The sequence below is a fragment of the Callospermophilus lateralis genome, chromosome 15, assembly GCF_048772815.1.
Source record: "Callospermophilus lateralis isolate mCalLat2 chromosome 15, mCalLat2.hap1, whole genome shotgun sequence".
Taxonomy (NCBI): Eukaryota; Metazoa; Chordata; class Mammalia; order Rodentia; family Sciuridae; genus Callospermophilus; species Callospermophilus lateralis.
In genome coordinates, this window is record NC_135319.1 from 62892872 (window position 1) to 62912868 (window position 19997).

Sequence of the window (19997 nt, forward strand, 5' to 3'; positions counted from 1 at the left end):
TGGTTACATTTGCGGGAAACAAGCATGAGCTACATAGAAGGGCAAAAATCCAGCACCCCATTGTCCGACACAAAGTGCCCTCAGTCACGATGGCCTGATTACCATAGGAACCCACTCTAAACCATGATGTGCTCACAGGCGCTGACCTTTGAAAACACAAGGCTCACATTCACAGGAATGAAGAAACAATTGTTCCTTGACATTCTTATTTTACAGACAGAAAGGCAACAGAATTCTCTACTGTCCAGTTACTAATTCTCACTCCCCTTCCTCAGGCCTGCTGTGGGCACAGAATGACCACCCCTCACTAGAAGATTGGGCTGACTGACAGGCTCTGCCCAGGAAATGGCCAGGCTCATTTTCCAGGGGTGGTATTGCTGGGTAGAACATGATTTACGCCCAGAGGTAGCTACTGTGAGAGAACCTTTTCTCTGTCCCTGCCTGCTTTTCTTTGGATTAAATAAGCCACATTAACATTTAAAACCCAATCACCTTTCCTGAGTGTTCATCCTGCTATAAGGTACCACTGTAGCCTTTCAGCCTTCCCAGTCACTGCCTGATGCATTTCAGAATCCATAAACCTCTCTCAGGTTGAGCCACCCACTCCACAAGGCAATAGTATGCAGTGACTATATGTTCAGCTGGGATATGGGCTGGACCCCATATCCTGGCTCTGCCACCTATGGGTTCTGTGACTCTGAGCAAGTTGTGAGACTCAATTTGCCCCTCCAAACAATGGGGATAATGATATGCCCACTTCAATAATCAAATAAAGCACATGAAATGCTTAGCACAGCACCTGGTGAAACTCAGTGAATGTTTGCTATTTATCATCACCTTCTGCATCACTTCTTGTCTTCTGATGCTCTATCTTCCAGCTAGCCCAGGGCTCTATAAACCCTTTCTCTAAAGGGCTGGATAATAAACTTTTTAGGTTTTGTGGGTCATATGGTCTCAGTCACAGCTACAGTTTGAGCATCTCTGATCTCAAAATCTGAAATGCTCCAAAATCTGAAATTTCTTGAATGCCAACGTGATGCCACAAGTGGAAAATTCATATGATGGGATGCAGTCAAAACACAGGAGCACTAAAAAATAGTGTATAAAATCCCCTTCAGGCTGTATGTATATGGCATATTGGAAACACACATGAATTTCATGTTTAGACTTGGGTCCTGTCCCATCCCTAAGATAGCTCATTATTCGTATGCAAATACTCCAGAATGTGAAATTCGAAATACTTCTGGTCCCAAGCATTTCATATAAAGGACTCAATCTGTACCTGACTCTGCTATCAAAGCATAGCACAAGGAGAACTACAGACACCCATGAATGAACGAGCATGGCTGTGACCCAATACACCACTGTTTATGGACAATAAAATTTGAATTTCATGCAATTATCAATGTGGCATACAATATCATTCTTCTTTTGAATTTTCTTTCAACCATTTAAAAATGTAAACACCATTCTTAACTCATAGGCTACAAAAACATGTGTGGGCTGGATTTTATTCATGGTCACAGTTTGCCCACCCCTAATCGAGACAATCCTTTAACTTCCCTCTTCTCCCTGGCTGCATCTTTATGTGTCCCTATGTAGAGATAAAGAGGGGACTAATACTGTAGCTCTCACAGCCCAAGCTTCCATTTCCATGTGGGTCCCTTAGTGACCAGAGATAGACTTTCCAGACATGAAGTGGAGAGATACAAACATTTACTGAATACCTTTTAAGTGCCAGACACTGTGATACTTTTACACTTATTTACTATTTAATTTAGTGTACATGCCAACTCTGGAAGGTAGATAATCCCCCTACTTTGTAGATGAGATAACAAAGACTAGACAAATGATTTGCCCAAAGCTTCACAGTCTCACATAGGAAGGGACAAAGCAGTCGGCACAGGTCTCCAGAATTCAAGTGCAGTATCCTGCCCCCACCCACAGACACCAACCTCACCATGAGACACAAAAAAGCAGCTACATCCCAGGATCTCTGGATCCTTAGCAACCCTATGAGGAGCACCTGAAGTAAGGATTATGTTTTATATATGAGGTAGTAAGGAGTGTGTTTTATATATGGTGTCAGAGCAAGACAAGGCAAGGGTAAAGGTTTTAAGTGATTTGTATCCATTAACAGCAGAGATCTACCTGCATCAGAAGCACGGGGAAGATTTGTTAAAATATCAGATTACTAGGACCCATTTCCAGCCTTTCTGATTTAAATGGGTGAGAGAGGTAAGACCCAAGAATTTGCATTTTTAACAAGTTCCCAGGGATGATGAGGCTGGTGGTCCACAGCCTACAAGAACCAATGATACAAGGTTCACTCAAAACTATCCTGAAATCTACCTTTTTCTCTCTGCCCTCAAAATGACTTGGTTGTATACTCTTTATATGTACATTTTATTGTTTGTTTGGTACTAGGGATTGAACCCAGGGACATTCTACTTCTGAGCAACATTCCCAGTCCTTTTTATTTTTAGACAGAGCCTTACTAAGTTGCTGATGCAGGCCTTGAACTTGCAATCCTTCTGCCTCAGCCTCCTGAATAGCTGAGATTGTAGGTGTGTGCCACCATACCGGGCTTAATTATATTTCACAAATTGCCTGTTACATTTCTGCCACCCCCTGTGGATTCATAGCTATTTGTCTTCTCTGCCTCGACCACAAAGTCAGGAAATTTACAGGACTTGTGTTTTGCTCACATTATGATAACATACTGGCTTCTGTGACTGGGATAAATTTGTTAAGCACACCAAATTTCACTTTCCTCATGTACAAAACATAATCCTTAATTCAGGTGCTCCTCATAGGGTTGCTAAGGATCCAGAGATCAGATATGTGAATGTGAAGGGTTCACATTTAACATTTACTGGTGCCACCAGCTAGGGTGCTTGGCCCAAAGAAATTCTTCTATTTGGCAGGCCCGCCAACATAAGTGACAATGGCTCTCTATCCTTCCTCACTTTATCATTTTTACCATCCCAACTTCTTTCTAAATTGTTTTTTCTTTCTTTCTTTCTTTTCTTCTGCTGGGGATGGAACCCAGGGTCCTGAGCATGTTAAGCAAGTACTCTGCCACTGAGCTACATCCCCAGGCCTAAATCACTATATCCTTATCTACTTTTGTCAGGTCATTTTTTTAATATATTAGGTTTATCTATACGCTAAGTATCAACAGGTTCTGGTTGAGGGGCTACTCAATGAAGGATGTAAATTTTGTATATGGGTTTGGGAATATAATATTTCACCCACTTTTTGGTTCCCAGTTGGGTTGGTTCTATTCAAGTGACACTCTCAAACAGATTTGTCATGGAAAGTTAAAAATGATTGTCCATCCAAACCTCTAGGTATCACAAAAGCCCTGTTTTATTCACTGTACATCCTTGCAGCAGATGACAAGCCTCACCTGTGAAATAGACACAGACTCTCTCTTGAGTCATGAGGACTAAATGAAAGTACAGGGCATGAAGCATGTGCTTTATAAAATTAGAATCCAAAGTATAAGGGGAAGAAAATCTACATAGAGTTACTGATCTCTGCCATTTGATAAATAGCTTCATGAACATAATATCTTTGGGGATCCTACCCTTTTTTCCTTCTCATTCCAAATCTTTGAAACTGCTCTTCTAACCCTGGCCTCAAATAGCAGTTCCCAGGACTTCTTAAGTGATTCTCTCTCCTTTGTTGAAGGAGAGGAGCATTTGTGATGTTTTATTTTCCCTCACCTGTTACCTCGTCTTGCAGAAAGCAGCCCAGAGCCAATTGTGCCTGAGTGCAGCAGGATGAAATTTTCCATACATAATCATCAATTATTAACTCCTCATTAAAGAAAGTGTCAAAATGCTGTTTTCAATAAATGTTACCTCAGAGCTCCCTAGGTAGTACAGAGGCTTCGGAGTTAGGTCCTAGATAAGATTTGAAACATAATTTATTTTGCCTTATCTTTTCTTTCACTGGTCTTTATTTACAATCTTTTCTGGTCTGTGGCTATGAGCCTCCTGATATTTTCTTTTATCTTATTCTGTGCTAATTTCATTTTGAAGAGTGTGTGTGTGTGTGTGTGTGTGTGTGTATGCCCACGTGTAATTTTTTTTTTTTTTTTTGGATTATCAGTTCTTGGAATCCTAGGATAATTTTACTGAGACCGTTTTGATGTATTCTTGTCGAATACTCAAGAGGTAGATGACAGGTGTTAAGTATGGGTCTAAGGATATTTCTTGACTTATTTTCTTTTATTCATGATGTACAATAGAGAATTTAATTCACCCCAAAAAGAGGTTCAGGCTTTGCCCTCTGCTTCTGAGAGGTCATCTTACACTAAGCCTCTGGAATCTCACAACTGAGGAACATCTTTGTTTATCTAAGGGCTTTGAGCCACACCAGTAATGTGATTTGGGGCGGGGCCTTGGAGTCAACAGCAGCTCCACCTTCTAATGAGGTGGGGACTGAGATCTGCCAGGTGGGCAGTGGAGTATGCCAGTGTGAACTCTGGACACAAAGGCCTGGGTGAACTTTCTGATTGGCAATATCCCGCAGCATACTGTCATACATTGATGCTGGGACATAACCTGTAACTGCCCCACACTCTACACTATACATTTCTCTTGACTGATTTTAATTTCTGCCCTATCCCTGTAACAAACTGTAACTGTGAGTATAATAGTTGCAGTGAGTTACCCGAGTCCTTCTAGCATTTTCACTGAACCTGATGGTCATTTGGGGAATTCCTTGAATTTGCAGTTGGGTGTCAGAAGTGAGGGTGCTCTCTCATGGAAACTTTCCCCTCCAATTCTGTTGGCTTAATTCTCACACTTTTACTCATAAAAACCCACTCTGGTTTAATGGGGGTGGGGTTACCTTTAACTGCTTCAATGTCCATTTTCTTATGATATTTTTCTGCTACTGCCTATCTGGAGAGCAAATGTGAGAGTCAAATCAGTGGAAATGAGCTGATTGTTAGATCCCAAAATCTTCATGTCCAAAACGAATTTTGTAGTGAAGAATCAGGCAGTAGGATTGGGGCCAACTGACATAGAATTTACAAATGCTAAGAGCTGAACTGGACCTTAGCATTTGAGTCAGAACTGACCTATCAAGCCAAAAGATCTTCAAGCTACACCAGACAGGAGCCTGGCATTGCACCCAACACCACCCCAAGCTCCCTACCTCCCTTGAACAAAAACCCTACAACCTGGGACATGGGTGGAGTCACTCTGAACTGACAGGCCCAATGCACAGATCTGTCCAGGCAATGAGTTCAGGAAGGAAGGATAAGGTAATGAAGCTTCTCCCAGGGGCATGGAGTCAGTACTAGAATTACAACCATTCTTTTTAGATGGTTCTGATCCAAAAACCAATGTCCATGATCAGAGATGAGGAAACTGGCCAGGAAGCCTTGGTGAGAGATCTGGAATCCAACTACCACTCAAAAACAGGAATCTAAAGAGTGGGCTTAAACTGAGCATCTACGAGGGCTCTACCTGTCCTCTGACTCCACCTCAGAGGATATCTCCAAGCTTGGAAGCAGAGGATATCTCCATGCTTGGAAAAGATGACTCCCAAATTCAAACCTTGTACTCCCAAATTTCCATATTCCCATTAGAAATGTTCTCTTAGAAGCCCTTTCCTTGCCAGGAAATTCAACATGTCTAAAAACGAATTTCAACATTCCCTTCAACTCCTTCACAAATCCCTCATTTCCATGAGAGCCACACCTGCCCTAGAAAACCAAGGAAGATACCCCCTAGCTAGCACCAAGTCCTATCTCTCCTTGAACCCTGTTTTTATTACCCTCCTGAGTACACTTTTACTCTGCTCTTCATCCCTGCTGCCAACACTTGGCCCAGGCCCTCATAGCCTCAAAATGAAATTATTTCAATTCCTCAACAGTCTCCTGACCTACGGTAACTAGAACGGTTACCATTAAAGAACAATTTGCCATGGGCTGGGCACTGTGCTGAATGCTTGATATGAAACAGCTCATTGAATCCCAACAACTCTATTATGATCATCCTCACTTCACAGATGAGAAAACCGGAGCCCTCTAAGGTTGACTGATTGGCTCATATCACAAAGATAGTAAGCAGCAGAGTTGAGCTTGACCAAGGGCTCCAGGTTCCAGGGCTATCCCACCTCTCCCAGGATGAGGGAGTTGGAGCAAGAACTGATAATAGGCTGTACCTCTAAAATGTGGCTCCTTGGGGGGACACTTCAAGACTGGAGCTTGTAGCTCAAGCAAATATTCAGCGACTTAGAGACCTTGGGATGTAAGAAGGTGGTAAATCCAGGGAGCAAAGCAAATAGGAGGCAGAGAGCAGCTGGGGGACATATACTGGCCTTGGTGATAAGGGAGGGAGCTGGATGCCATCTGACATCAGGTATCCAAAGGCACTGGGTGTAGGAAGCAGGCCCAATCCTTGGCAAGAGCCGTTCACTGCCTCACACTTGGTCTCCCGGTCCAGGCTGGACATGGCTGTCTGCAAATACTGATTAAGTGTTTTCATGAGGCCAGTCAAGACCCAGGGGCTCCCAGGCTCCAAGACAGACTGGTGTGAGCTGGCAAGTTATCACACTGAGGTTCAAAAGGAGGGAGTAGGCAGGAATGAGAGGAGGGCAGGGAGCCATGAGGACACAGCCAAAATCCAGAGCCTGCAGGATGCCAGCCCCTGCACAGTATGGTATGAGGACGAGATCCCCATTCTTAAATGTCCCATCTCTACGGTCATATCCTCTTTTAACCTCACTCCCCAGCATCTGCGCATTCCAGCCTGCTTTGTACTTTTAATAAGGATGTGTGGTTTTTTGGTTTCCTCTACTCAAATCCAGCTTGTTCCTTTCCATACAAACTGCCTAAGAGTACAATCTTAAATTTATACCCAGTCAATAGATTCTATTTGTGCTGGGTTAATTTCCGAATTCTCCAAGGTCATGGTGAATTTTGGAACTAGAAAGGCTTGGAAAGCATCTTGCCCAAGTTCCTTATATTTTATATGGGCTTCAAAATCACTGTGAATTACCCACAGCCAGAAAGCAGGGTAGCTGGCCACAAGCCCCACCTGACGCTTCTGTTGAAACAAACTGTCTTTTATCCTTGCTAAGCACCCAGAATTACTCTTTCCTTTTTTTCTCTCTTCTCTCTTCTTTCTATTTCTAATCACAATTCCCATGATGTGCTTAGGATCTGGCACACACATGATGCTGAATGAACATATGCTCATTTGGATTCAGTGATCTCAACTTATCAGGCGAAAAATACTAAGATGAATTTGTCGTAAGGTGCACATGACTGATAGCTCTGTCTCAATTCTTCCAAGTAGCATTTTAAAATAATTTGGTGGAATCTTTTTTCACCAAAATTAGTTGATATAAATTCATAAGCTTCAGAATGTTCTAGGACAAGAAAGCACTTCCTAAACCCCTACAGTCCAAACACAGTTCTGTAGCACAAGCCTGCGCTTGGTGGAGAGAAGCATTTGTGCTTTACATTGGTGCCATACTGCAACCACTAGAGGGAGCTCAAGGCTCCCTCTCCTCTACCACCTCCACTCAAGGACTGAGGATGGGGCAGGTTAAGATCATTCTGCAGGACCTGGGCTGCAGGATGGCTTTTCTCTTTGGATCCCTTGGTACTCTCTTACCCACATGCCCTCCAGCTTGGGAGCTGCATCTTCCTATTCAGGCCCAGAGAGGATGATTTGAACCTTGAAAAGAAATATTTTTGCCTCTTCTTCTTGCCCCTACATTTCCTAGAGAAGAGAGTAGCAAACTGCAATGGGTCAGGAATTAGATGTCAGCACAGGATCCAAAAGCCACTATCACTTTTTAGTGCCGTTCCCTGGGCCTATAGAGAAAGAAGACCTCCACAGGTACCAACATTACTATTAAGGGGCTTGTGCTCCAACCCTGGCCTGGCCTATCTTTAAGTATCTGCCTCAGCACCTGTTATAGGTGGCTAGAACAGGAAGAAAGTCAGTTTTCAGGACACTGGGCACTACCATTTCCATCCTGCATAATTCCACCTTATCACAACACGTGCCTCCTATTGTATCAAAAGGGCTTGCATCTCCTACTTCCTTTCCTCTCTGGTTCCAAAGGAGTGGTGGTCAGTTCCTCATTTCAATTTCTCCTTATGTCATTCAAGAAAAAAAAAAAAAAACTTCCACCCCCTAGCAGCAGCTCTCAAATGTAGGTCCCTGGGCCAGCAGCATCAGCATGAGCTAAGAACTTGTCATTTCACACAGATAAGCAAGAATCTAAAACTCTGAACTAGGGCCCAGCAACCTGTGCTTTAACCCCAGGTAATTCTGAGAGCATGAGAACCACAGCCCTACAGAGTAGAGAGGGGCTGCCCCACCCCAAACTTACTGCCCATGGAACCACAAAGTCAGCATTTGCTGATCCCAGAACACTTGGGCTGTGAAAAGCCCTGATCAGAGGCGCCCAATTAATCCTAATCTAATAACAGCAGCTAACAACTAACGGTTTATTCCATGCCATCAGGCCTGGTGTGAAGCACTTCACATCCTTCTTGTCCATCCTTCCTGTGTGGCAGGTATAGCAATCCACCACATGCCACAGACAAGATCATTAGGGATGAAAGAAAAGAGTAACTTGGCCAAGGTTGCACAGCCACCAGGTGGCAGAGGTAGGATGTGATCGCAGATCAGCAGGATTAGGAAGTCCCAGGTCTAAACCTCAACACCATGAAACAGACACTCAGGTTTCCCATGTTGTAAATCAAGGTGGGCAGGGGACTTCACACAGGCTTCTTTGGTCTCCCTTGGCTCCTAGTCTGCACTAGTCTTTGAATTGCTCTCCTGATCCTGCTCCCTTGGCTGCCCGGGCCCACTCTAGGCCTGAGCCCTGTTGCCTCTGTTTTCCAGGGAGTGAGGTCATTTAGCCACCTGTACTTCCCAGTCTCCCCTGGCTCCTTCTATGGCCCAGCCATTCCCAATCAGGTCACAGTCAACTTTTCAGAAGCGGGGATGAGCTCAGAGAGGCCTAACCTATGGCCTGTCTTAGCATGTGCTCCCCAAGCCCTAAGCCACCTCTGTCCACGTGATTGCAATCTACAGGGCACTGGTCCATGTAACAGGGCAATTTATTCAGTCAAAGCTATGATAAAGTGGAGATTACTGTTGTGATTTCACACAAAACACACAACTACCTGTCAATCCAGGGCTTGGACCAATAGCATCACAGAAGGGACAAGGAGTTGACTGTCCCAGGAACCACTGAAAAACTCAGGAGGTGGTTGATGAATTCACACTCCCTGAGAAAAAGCAGGATGACCTCTTGCCCTTCCCATGGGACTCTGCACATCTGACCCCAATCTTACAGGGAGCACACCTGGCTTACTTTCATGTTGTGGGGTTTCCTGAGGGCTCACAGGGCTACTGCTTGGGATTTCCCTGTAGGATGATGAGGCCCGGAGAGTCACTGCTCCTTTCCCAGTGCAGATTTTTGTAGGATCCATGTCTAAAAAGAAAATAGCCAAAAGTGAACATTAAATCCAAGACTCCAGGAGAATTAAAATAACAGTCAGTTAGCAAATTGTTACAACCAGGGAATGAAATGAACCTGGTTAAAGCTATGCAAAGTCTCAAACATTTGTGGCTAATGAAATTAATCTGAGTTGGTAGAGAGGGACAAATCACATTCTTAGGGGGTTATGGCTCATCATGAGATTAGGGGGAAATGGAGGCAGTCAGCTCTGAGTAAGGGTATGAGTTACCATATCAGCTCAAAACATTTTGAAATGAAAGCAGGTTTATTCCTTTTATTAAGTGAAGTTTAGGATGGTGAATGGATTTCTAGCCAATTAGTAAGGCACAGTTCAAAAAAGCATTTATGAAAGATCTCTCAAGCTTCCAGAGCACCCTTCTTACAAAAGAGCAAGCTGGCAACATAGAGAAATTCAGGAGATGTTCTCAGGAGAATCACTGCTCTCTGAAGTTCTCCAACAGGAAAAAAGGAAGAACAAGTCTCTTCAAATCTCTAAGTCAAGACTCTGAAATGAGTCTGGAGGACACACGGCTCATGGGTGGGGACCTCTATTCCAAACACAAAGAAGAACACTCACAGTAAAGGAGATGACTAGAGACTCAGCCCCCCCCAGTGGACAGTATCCTCAGAACCTCTGCTGAGTCTCCACAGGGTCTTCAACCTCCCCTTACAGTTTCATGAGGGCCTAATAACAGACCCAGGACACCTCGTTTCTTTGAGAAGGATTTCAAAATACAGTAGTCACCCTAACCCAAGGAGGCAAGACCCTCAGTGAACATCTGAAGCCATGGATAGCCCTGACCCCTAGATATGCTGTTTATTTATATATATACACATATACATACACACACACACACACTCATGGCTATGATAAAGCCCCATAGATTAAACTCAGGAAGAGATTAACAATAACTAATAATGAAATGGAGCAATTGTAAACTTATAATTTAATAAAACTTATTTAAAACTTGTGAATTGTTTATCTCTGGAATTTTCCATTTAATACCTTTACACCATGGTTGATCACAGGTGACTGAAACCACAGAAAGTGAAACTGCAGTTCAGGGGGACCAATGTAAGCTTCAAAAGATCTGGATGCCTATCCTCCAGGAAAATCAGTAATGAGGAGACAGGAAACGGGTGCAGATCATGCAATTCTAGAAGGCACATGTGCCAAATGTTTCTTTTTGTGCAGCTGAGCTAAGCTAAACTCCATGCTTATTTTTTTTTCCTCCAAATTGCTCACAGCCTCTATCACTGACCTAAAATCGCCGTGCTTAGGATTATAGGCTAAAGCTCAGGGTGCGCATTTGCACAGGAAGTGGGCTCACTGTCCGACTCATCCTCATTCCTATGCAAGGATAGAGAAGCAATTCTTCTTTTCTCCTTGCTTTCCATTCCAACAGCCCTTTCCCAACAACTCAGAATGGTCACCGGTACTATAGAAGAGGACAGATCTGCCCTCTGTGTCCACTGAAAGTAAAGCACAGAAGCCACAATGCATGGCGGAGCAGGAGGTGGCCTTGGAGAGGCTCTGACCTTTCTACCTGTCAAGAGGGTAAGTGACTGATGTCACAAAACTATTAGGAAAAATGTTTATGGTCATTTCAAAAAACCGAGGGGCAAACTGGCAAATCCAGCCAGAACTGCCCAACTTCTGGAAGTGCTACAGGATAAGATGCAGCCTCGGCCTCACTTGTCCCACTTGGTACAGAAGGAAGCTGTGAGTCAGAGCTGACATCTGAACTGACATTTTAACTGTGCCTTGCCTCCTCCCCACCCAACAGGCAGGAAATAACTGCAGGTAAAGCTAGGGAGGGGCAGGGTGCTCTGGAAAACAGCCCAGAGCATCACCAAAGCAAGTTAAGGTTTGGCATCTACAGCAGCTGCTTCCAAGTCGGCCCAAGTCAGAGGCTCCCTGTATGAGGCCAGGTTAATTCTCCAGGAAAGTAGATTTTTTTTACTGAAGCACAGGAAGTTGTAAACCTCTAGGGAGAGCTGACAAATCCACCAAATGCCCTGCCCCCAACTGACCCTTCTCCTAATGGAGGGAAGGCAAGGCCATTGTTTGCAGTTTTCCTCCTTGTTGACTCCAAGAAACACACACACACACACACACACACACACACACACACACGAAGAAAGGAAACAAACAGGAAGAGAGGGAGAACGCCTCATGAACATGCAAGGATTAAGCCTCAAAGTATGTGTTAGAAGAAGAAAGGAGCCATGCGTGATCTAACAATTAGAAAGAAAGGGACCAACCCAAGACGAGATACCTGGAGGGAGCACCAGGCCTGAAGCGTTTTTCACTGTCTTCACAGGAATTATTTTAACAGCAGAAATAGAGCGTGTGCGTAAAGGGTCGGCAGTTGCTGAAAACACAAAAGGGTAAATGGTGCATCCAGAAGGAACATTTGGGAAACACTCAGGCAGTTGAGGAACTGAGCAGGGACAATAGGAGGAAGTCGCCTACACAAGAAGAACAATACAAAGAGCAGTAGATGCAGTAATCAAAAATAACCTGCTTTCTCTCTCTAGAGTTCTGGGCCAAGTCACAGAAGCCTGCCTCCAGCCATCACCCAAATACAGTTGGTCAGTGTTTACCAGTGCCTCCTGCCACACCGGGAGCTTGCCAAGGCTCTGGACAAAGAGTTGTACAGAGACACAGATGGCCTGGCAAATGGAGGAAGGGGAGTGCAATCAGGGTCCAGGGGCCCCTTGAGAGATTGCCGGGTGGTCTGCTCTGTAGCAAGGGCTCTGGGGAGAGGGCTGTGGACCAAAGGCTCCAGAGAAGTCGAGCAAAGAAAGGAATAAGTTTGTGAGTCGCCTGGTCACTTCAATCACCATAACTGCTTCCCCAAATCATAACTTGTGGGGTCCTGGGCTCACTCTAACAATCATTACCCTCTGGCCCCAAGCAAATCGGAACCCCCATCTGTTTGGAAACAGATGGTCTTGCTTAAACCTACCCTTCACTGGGAGAGAGTTGCCAAATATCCAAGTGCATGCTGAAGACTAGGCAGACTCAGGCACAACCCAAGGTCCCAATGCCCAGCTGAGCTAAAGCAGAGTAGGATCACAATCTGGGATGCAAGGAGGGCTGTGGATCTCGAGGCCAGTGTACTTTCACTTATTTATGTGCAGTGTCTCTGGGCTCCCTGCCTGCCCAGGCTCTGATCTCAATGGTGAGCACATCCCCAAGCCTCTGGCGAGGCTTTATTTATGGCAGCAAATAAAGAAAGGTCAGAGCTCTTGTGCTCTGATGCCAAAGTTGCTCCAACAAATGATGCCCAGAGGTCTCAGGGCCCCAGAGTCGCAGAATAACAAAGGGGTAGTACTGCTTGGGTATAAGATTGTCACTGCTGAATCAAACATCATGCTGGTGAAACCAAGAACAGGAGTGGGGGGGAGGCACCTTGGCAGTGGACAGTGTACCTCCCAACCCATCACCTGACACTTCATATGCCATATGGCCACCAATAACTAAGTTAATAATGACAATTCTGCACACAGTAAGATACAAATGAACTTTCACAGCCATCCTATTGACTATGCCTTATGACCACCTGGGAGATTGGCTGGGTGAGAGATTAGTTACTATTTTCAGAGGAAGAAGCCAACCACTCAGTTCTCAAGTGCAGAGGCTGAGACTGGAGCTCAGCTATCCTGGTTCCTGGTTCTGTGACCTCCAGAGGCTCCCCTGACAAAACACCTGCCTCTTTGTTTCCAGTTAAAGATGAGTCTGACTAAGGAGAGAGTAGAACCCATCTCCACCTTCCACCCTCCTCCCACCTCCTTAAGTCACTTGTTTAAATGAATTCACAGGGACAGAGCAGACAGACCCACAGATTTTAAAAAGTAATGAGATCCCCACCCCCACCATGCTCCTCACTGGATGCTTAACACTCCCCAGCAGCCACTCCACATGTATTGCCCCCAATGTCCCCTAAGTGCAGCTGCACCAAGATTGTTCAAGACCCCAAGAACACAATAGACACAGTCCCACACCAAGAGTGGGCAGGCAGGGAGGCAGGGAAAACAGGACAACAGCAGGGCACGAGAGCCCACCTCCAAACCATCTGGGCCCAGAGTCCCCAACTCCTCCTGCTCTCTCTGCCTTCTCTCCCTCATGGCTTCCCTCTGGGTTCATACCTGGTCTTGTCTCAGAAGGAAATCTTGGCTGCACCAGATGGGAATTACAAAGGCCAAACACGACACACTCTCTGGCATTATTCTTTGGGAGATCTTGCCTTTTGGCTTAAATGGCCCAAACCAGATCCGCCCCCCTCCTCCCCTTTGATTCCATAAAATGTAGCTGAATGAGCAGTCAGAGAATCACTGGAGCCCAGGAAGGGAAGCAGGAATAAACACTACAGGTCATCAAAGTCCCTCATTTAGAGAGAAGAGAATTCACACTCTTAAAGATAAAAGACCGCCCAAGACATCTCTGTTTGTGAAGGGAGAACTAGTCCTTGAACCGTTTCCCATTACTCCAACTTAAGTTCCCTGTCACCCTATACTGCAAAAGTGGTGTCAGGAACCAGATGTAGTAGCACACGCCTGTAATCCCAGAGATTTGGAAGGTTGAGGCAGGAGAATAAGAAGTTTGAGGATAGCCTCAGCAACTTAGTGAGACCCTGTCTCAAAATAAAAAATAAAAAGGGCTGGGGATGGAGCTTAGTGGTTAAGTGCTCTGGGTTCATTCCCTGATAGCAAAGGGGGAGGGGGCGTGCCAGGAATTCACTGCTAGGCTGTTTAGACAGACACATTAAAGAATTCAAGGTAAAAGTCTCTGAGCAAATAGGGCCTCAAAGGTCATCTTATCCATTATTCACTTCACATTTAAATCTCTTTTCTAAAAAGAGTTTTTAATGTTTTACTAGTGTGTTATATATAATAGTGGGGTTCATTTAGACATATTGATATGTGCTTATTAAATAATTTGTTCCGATTCAATCCCCAGTACTTCTCCTTTCCCTCCCCTTGCCCATGATTCTCAACCTCAGTATTTAAAAACTAAAAATATGAGGTCTCAGGATATAGCTAAGTGGTAGAGGGCTTGCCTAGCACACAAGGGGCCCTTGGTTCTATCTTAAGCAGAACAAAAAAAAAAAAATCTGAAAATATGACAGAATGTGCAGGAAACTAATTGCACTGAAATAATTTCTTTTAATGATCTAGGCTCTTGCCTCCCAGGCTGTGAAAGTGTCCCTATTTACCAGCAAAGGTGAAATGTAAGATTTCAGGGTGATGAATGCCAAATGCATAAGGCATGCCAGATGCCTTGGTCTATATATTTGACCCATTCTTCATAGCATCCTTGTGAACTAGGGGCAGTTTTCAATACACCATCTCAGAGCCTTCGACCAGTGAGAATCAAGAACCCATGTCATTATAGGGAACTGGTCCCTAGTTCACCGCTTGATTGGCCAGTGAAGTTACCCCCAGGGAAGTGGGCCCAACCCACATACCACACACCTTCTAGAAATGCTTTTCAGTACCACCCCAGGCTTCTCTTCAGGAGCCTTACCTTTGTCTTGCCCATTGCTGCCAGGTGCCAAGCCATTCACAACAGCTTTAGAAGTACCATCATATTCTGAAAGAAAGAAAAAGAACATGAGATTTGTGACCATATCACCCAGCATTTACTGAGTCCCATGTGGTACAAGGTGCTGGGGAAAGAGTCAAGAGACAGCAGAGGGGTCCTGTCCCTAAGTCCCTGATACAGCTCTATCCACCATCACATGTCCCATCAGTTTTCTCAGGGTTGAGATAGACCCCCTAGGGCTTCCTGGGAGACCTCCAAGAATGTTGTGTGGCCTGAACCAGGCAGGATACAAAATCTATGTAGAGATGGGAAGTATGTTGTGGGTGATATGTGTAAATTCTCTTACTTTTCTTTTTCTTTTTGTTTTTTTGTCATGTTGTTGTTGTGTTTTAATTTTTGTTTTTGGTATATTTGGTCCTAAGGATTGAACTCAGGGGTGCTTCAACACTAAGTTACAGCCTCAGCCCTTTTTATTTTGAGGCAGGGTCTCACTAAGTTACCCTGGTTGGGGGCTGGGGTTGTGGCTCAAGTGGTAGAGTGCTTGCCTAGCAAGTGTGAGGCACTGGGGTTCAATCCTCAGCACCTCATAAAAATAAAATAAAGATATTATGTCCACCTAAAACTAAAATAAATATTTTTTTTAAAAAAAGGTTGCCCAGGTTGACCTTATGATCTTCCTGCCTCAGCCTTCCCATCAGGCATATGCCACCATGTCCGACTATGGCTTCTTTTCTGACATTTAAAAAAATCCTTTGGGGCTGGGATTGTGGCTCAGTGGTAGAGCACTTGTCTAGCATGTGTGAGGCATTGGGTTCGATTCTCAGCACCACATATAAACAAATAAAGGTCCATTAATAACTAATAAAAATATTAAAAAATAAAATTAAATTAAAATTAAAAAAATAAAAAAATCTAACTCCTCTAAAATGGAACCTCCTATCTGACAAGGTCTGTCTACTTGCTCAAAGGCCAGCTCAACGATACCAAGCCATGCACCCACAGTGCACCATGTCAGACAATCGGATGGAATCCTCGGGCTCCCTGACATCTTCCCTCACCCGTCCCATGTCAAGCTTGTCAAAGTCATGCCATCCTTTCCATAGTTTGCCTTTAGACACTTCCCCTCCTCATCACCCCAGTTCAGGTCCTATGCTACTGTCCCAGAGATTCCATGATCTCCTGACATCCTTCCTGCCTTCTTTCTTTCCCTTCTCTACTCCAACCCTTATCTGCATCCGGAGAGCACTTTCTAGACTCTGACCTAACCACCACCTTGCATTAAGGAGCCCGGGGGTGCAGGACAGATGGAAACAAAATGGGATTCTGCAACATGATTCTCTTGGCTGTTTTCCTTTAAATGTACTATATTTGACCTCAGATTTGAAAATTAAAATTGGGGAGTTTAGCCCGAGAATTCACTCATGTAGAATATTATTTCCACTGGAAAATATGTGTATTCCAAGTTCCCAAAAGTACAGAAATGATCGTTTGGGATATATAAAGTTTTAGTAAGTAGGGTGACCTGCATCTAGGCAATACAAGGTTATATTCAAATTAACAAACCAACATTCTTTATTAAAAACCAACCACCCAGCCCACAAGCCTCAGGGGCCACCAGGCCAAGGACAGAGCATATCCAAAGGACAGAGCATAAGCAAATTGCCCTGAATTGAAGTCCCCCGAACCACCTGTACAAGCCCTTCCCTGCTGTATTTCACTCCTCTCCCTGCCTACTCCGCTGATCTAAACTGAGTGTATTGGAGACTTTCAGACTTCTAGTCCCTGGTTCCTTTGAGGTACTGGCTAGGAATGTGGTTTCCTTACCTTGGGGAAAGCCTATGCATCCTAAAGGCTCACCTGGAATGTCACACCTCCTGTGTGTCAGCTGTGACTTTCATTAGTTCTGCTCAGCTGCAGACAACACTGAGACCTTCCCTGCCCACCAGAAGCCTTGTTTATTTTTAAACCCAGTTCTTTATCCCAAAATAGATACATAGTGGCAGGGCAGGGAAAATAGGCAGGGGTGCTTGGAGGAGTGTAGCCCCAACAGCAAAGAGCCAACCAAGCTACAAACATAATCATAACTATAATTCTTTAAGCATCTATTTGCCTGGGTTTGAGGATCTAGGTTCAGCATCCACAATCAGCATTTCACTTTATCCTTTAGACCCAGCCCTTTTCAGTTAAGAGTTGGAAACTTCTATAGATAAGAATACTGATGCACCCAGAGAATGTCAGGTCTACCCAAGATCATTAAGCTGGGATTTGAACAGTCCCAGATCATAGCTCATCTTCTTCCTCCCTAACTAAAATAATTTGGTTTCCTGATTTATTTTATATCACATTTCCCCAAATGCTGGGCTTGAAGCCCAGTCCCAAACTCCAGTAACACATTTGGCTAAGATTTCCACCCTACCAAGGTTCTTAACAATCAGCTTCCTGGGAGGTTGGACACCTGATAAACTACACAAACAGGCTAGCCTGGCTACAGCCTGCACCACACATGAGCAGGGACCCTGGCCCTCTCCACCAGTGCCCTGGACTTCGTCAATGCCAGCCCCAAGGCTGCATCTTGTTCCTCACCCACATACGCCTGCAGATAAAGGGTCATTCCCTTGGATGCCAAATCTCCCTTGAGCTCTCATTTCTGAATAGGTAGAAAAATAGCTTTGGTGAGAAGGCAGAAACCTAAGTACAGAAAACATCACAAGTTCCATCACTCAACCATCTTTATCCCTTTCTATGTACCTTCCCTGGTTCCCCTTGATCACAGCTGTTTGGGATTGTTGGCTTTGCCTTGGGCCTCCTCAGGCTTGCAGAGAGTGGCCATGAGCTACCACCAAACCCAGGCACATGTTCTTCCTTTCCCTTTTTCTCTCTTGATTAAACATAATAATCAACCTAGAAGAAACTTTGAAAAAGGGTTTAAAAAGCAATAAAGCCAAACTGAGTGCCAAAGTACACACCTGTCAGCCTAGTTACTCAGGAAGCTAAGGCAGGTAGAATATAAGGTTAGCCTCTGCAACTTAGGGAGACCCTGTCTCAAAATAAAATAAAATAAAAAGGGCTGGAAATGTAGCTCACTGGTAGAGTGACTCTGGGTATCCCTAGTATCTGACACCCCCCAACCCCTACAACCCACCCCCAAAGCAACAAACTCAAGCCTCTGCAGCAGCATGTCCAACAGGCTGCATTTGCCTCCACATCACTCCATACTAGTTAAGTGAGCCCAGTTATTAGCCCCTGGGGGCTCGATTTCCCCATCTACATAAGAGAGGCAGTAAGCCAGGCCCACATTTGGTTTCCAGGAAGATGAAGCAAGATCATGCAGGTAAAGGACTTCTGTCAGATCCTGGCAGCTCAGTCCAAAGGTCAACTGAAAAGAACACGTCTTTCATGCTGCTCTTTCTCTCAAAGATGCAAACAAATGTTTTCCTGGCAGTTAGGGTCTTCCCCCTGATCACTGTTAACAGTAGCCCACTATCCCATCAGACAAATATACATGGTGCATTTTCTCATTCCTTACCTTTATGGAGGTGATGTTTTGTTTCTTTCAAATTAAGATAGAAAGTCCTAAGACTGAGATTATAGGGTCACAGGACACAGGGCTTCCTAGGAAATGCCTCCTTTTAGCCCCTCTGTCAGTGAGACCCTGGAGAAGTCCCTTGGGCACTGCCACATCTCACCCTCCCTCCAGGTCCTCCCTTCCGCCTCCTCCTCCTCCCCTAATAGATGTCTGTAGCAGGATGCCAGTTTAGGCGAATCCTGAGATTGGAAGAGTAAGACACTTTAGACCGTAGAGCAAAACTTTTGCAGGAGGGGAAGCTTATTTTAAATGACAATAAATGCAGATGAACAACAAAAAAATGAGTTACATACAGTACCTGAGTCCAATTGAGGGGGAAAGGTACACAGTGTCTTCATACACAGCAAACACACTCAGGAATGGGGGACAAGTCAAGTTCTTCTCTTTGCAGGGAAAAATTCTGGACTGCTAACAGCATGAATCCCAAGGATAGAGCACTAGCCATGTCTGGGCATGGTGCTCAGTATTTGAAGAGCATTGCTTCACTAAATCCTCTCAAAAATCCCAATATATTTGTGTTTTACCATGGCCATTTTATAGAATGCAAAGAAGCATCTACCACAGGCCCACAGACACCCCGAAAATACATGATGGATGAGGTGGGGGTGTGGCCCTGAGCTTTTCCCCTAGGCCACACCTCACACTGTCCTGCACAGTTCAGGACTTGGCCAAAAGAGCTCGGATGCCAATGAACAAAAAGAGGCTGATTTTTAGTCTACAGAGATAAAATCCTTGAAATAATGCAAGATTAGGGGACCCCTTGAATGAGATATTCACCCAGTTACCCTGCCATCCCCACCTGCAGGTCCTGGGAGGCTCCAGAATATGCTCCAGAGCCATAGTAGGACCAAATTTCTGATGGAACCTTCTCTGCCTCCAATTCTAGGCTGGAACCCTGGCAATTCTTGGCTGCACAATCAACAGGAATCTCTTTCCTTCTCTGTCTTGCTTAACCCTGTGCTTTCCATACTAGCCCAGGACTAAAAATACTCAAAATTAGTCATTTGTTTAGTTCTTGATTTTTTACTATCAACAGCACCCAAAAGGGTGCACATTGTTGTGCCAGCGGAAGTTTCAGATTAGCTCTCACTCTGGGGTAAATATGGTCAATCTGGGTACTTCTGCTGCGATCTCTCAGATTAAGAAATGCCACTGAGGTGTACATGTATGTCAACATTTATCAGATTATATACTTAAAATATCTGTACTGTGTTGTCTGCCGATGTCTCACTAAAAAGAAAAGGGGCTGTTGTAAAGATCAGAACATAGTGCATGCAAAGTACACAGTACAGTTCTGACACCAGAGATACTCAAAAAATATTAACAATGTATGTGGTGATTTATGATAAG

The 19997-nt window shown here is 44.5% G+C and overlaps 1 protein-coding gene across 50 annotated transcripts in view; it reads right to left on the reverse strand.

The window, feature by feature from the left end:
• The window catches only part of Sorbs1 (sorbin and SH3 domain containing 1), a 233493-nt gene that overhangs the window by 98637 nt on the left and 114859 nt on the right, over positions 1-19997 (reverse strand). For 32 of the 50 annotated variants that reach the window (XM_076834761.1, XM_076834738.1, XM_076834753.1 and 29 more), the window contains exons 4-6: positions 15044-15109; positions 11790-11885; positions 9355-9483 (exon numbers count right to left, since the gene is read on the reverse strand). In XM_076834761.1, coding sequence (XP_076690876.1) covers positions 9355-9483; positions 11790-11885; positions 15044-15109 — 291 coding nt within the window. The remainder of the gene's footprint in view (positions 1-9354; positions 9484-11789; positions 11886-15043; positions 15110-19997) is intronic. The other 18 variants (XM_076834760.1, XM_076834737.1, XM_076834754.1 and 15 more) reach the window with 2 other exon arrangements.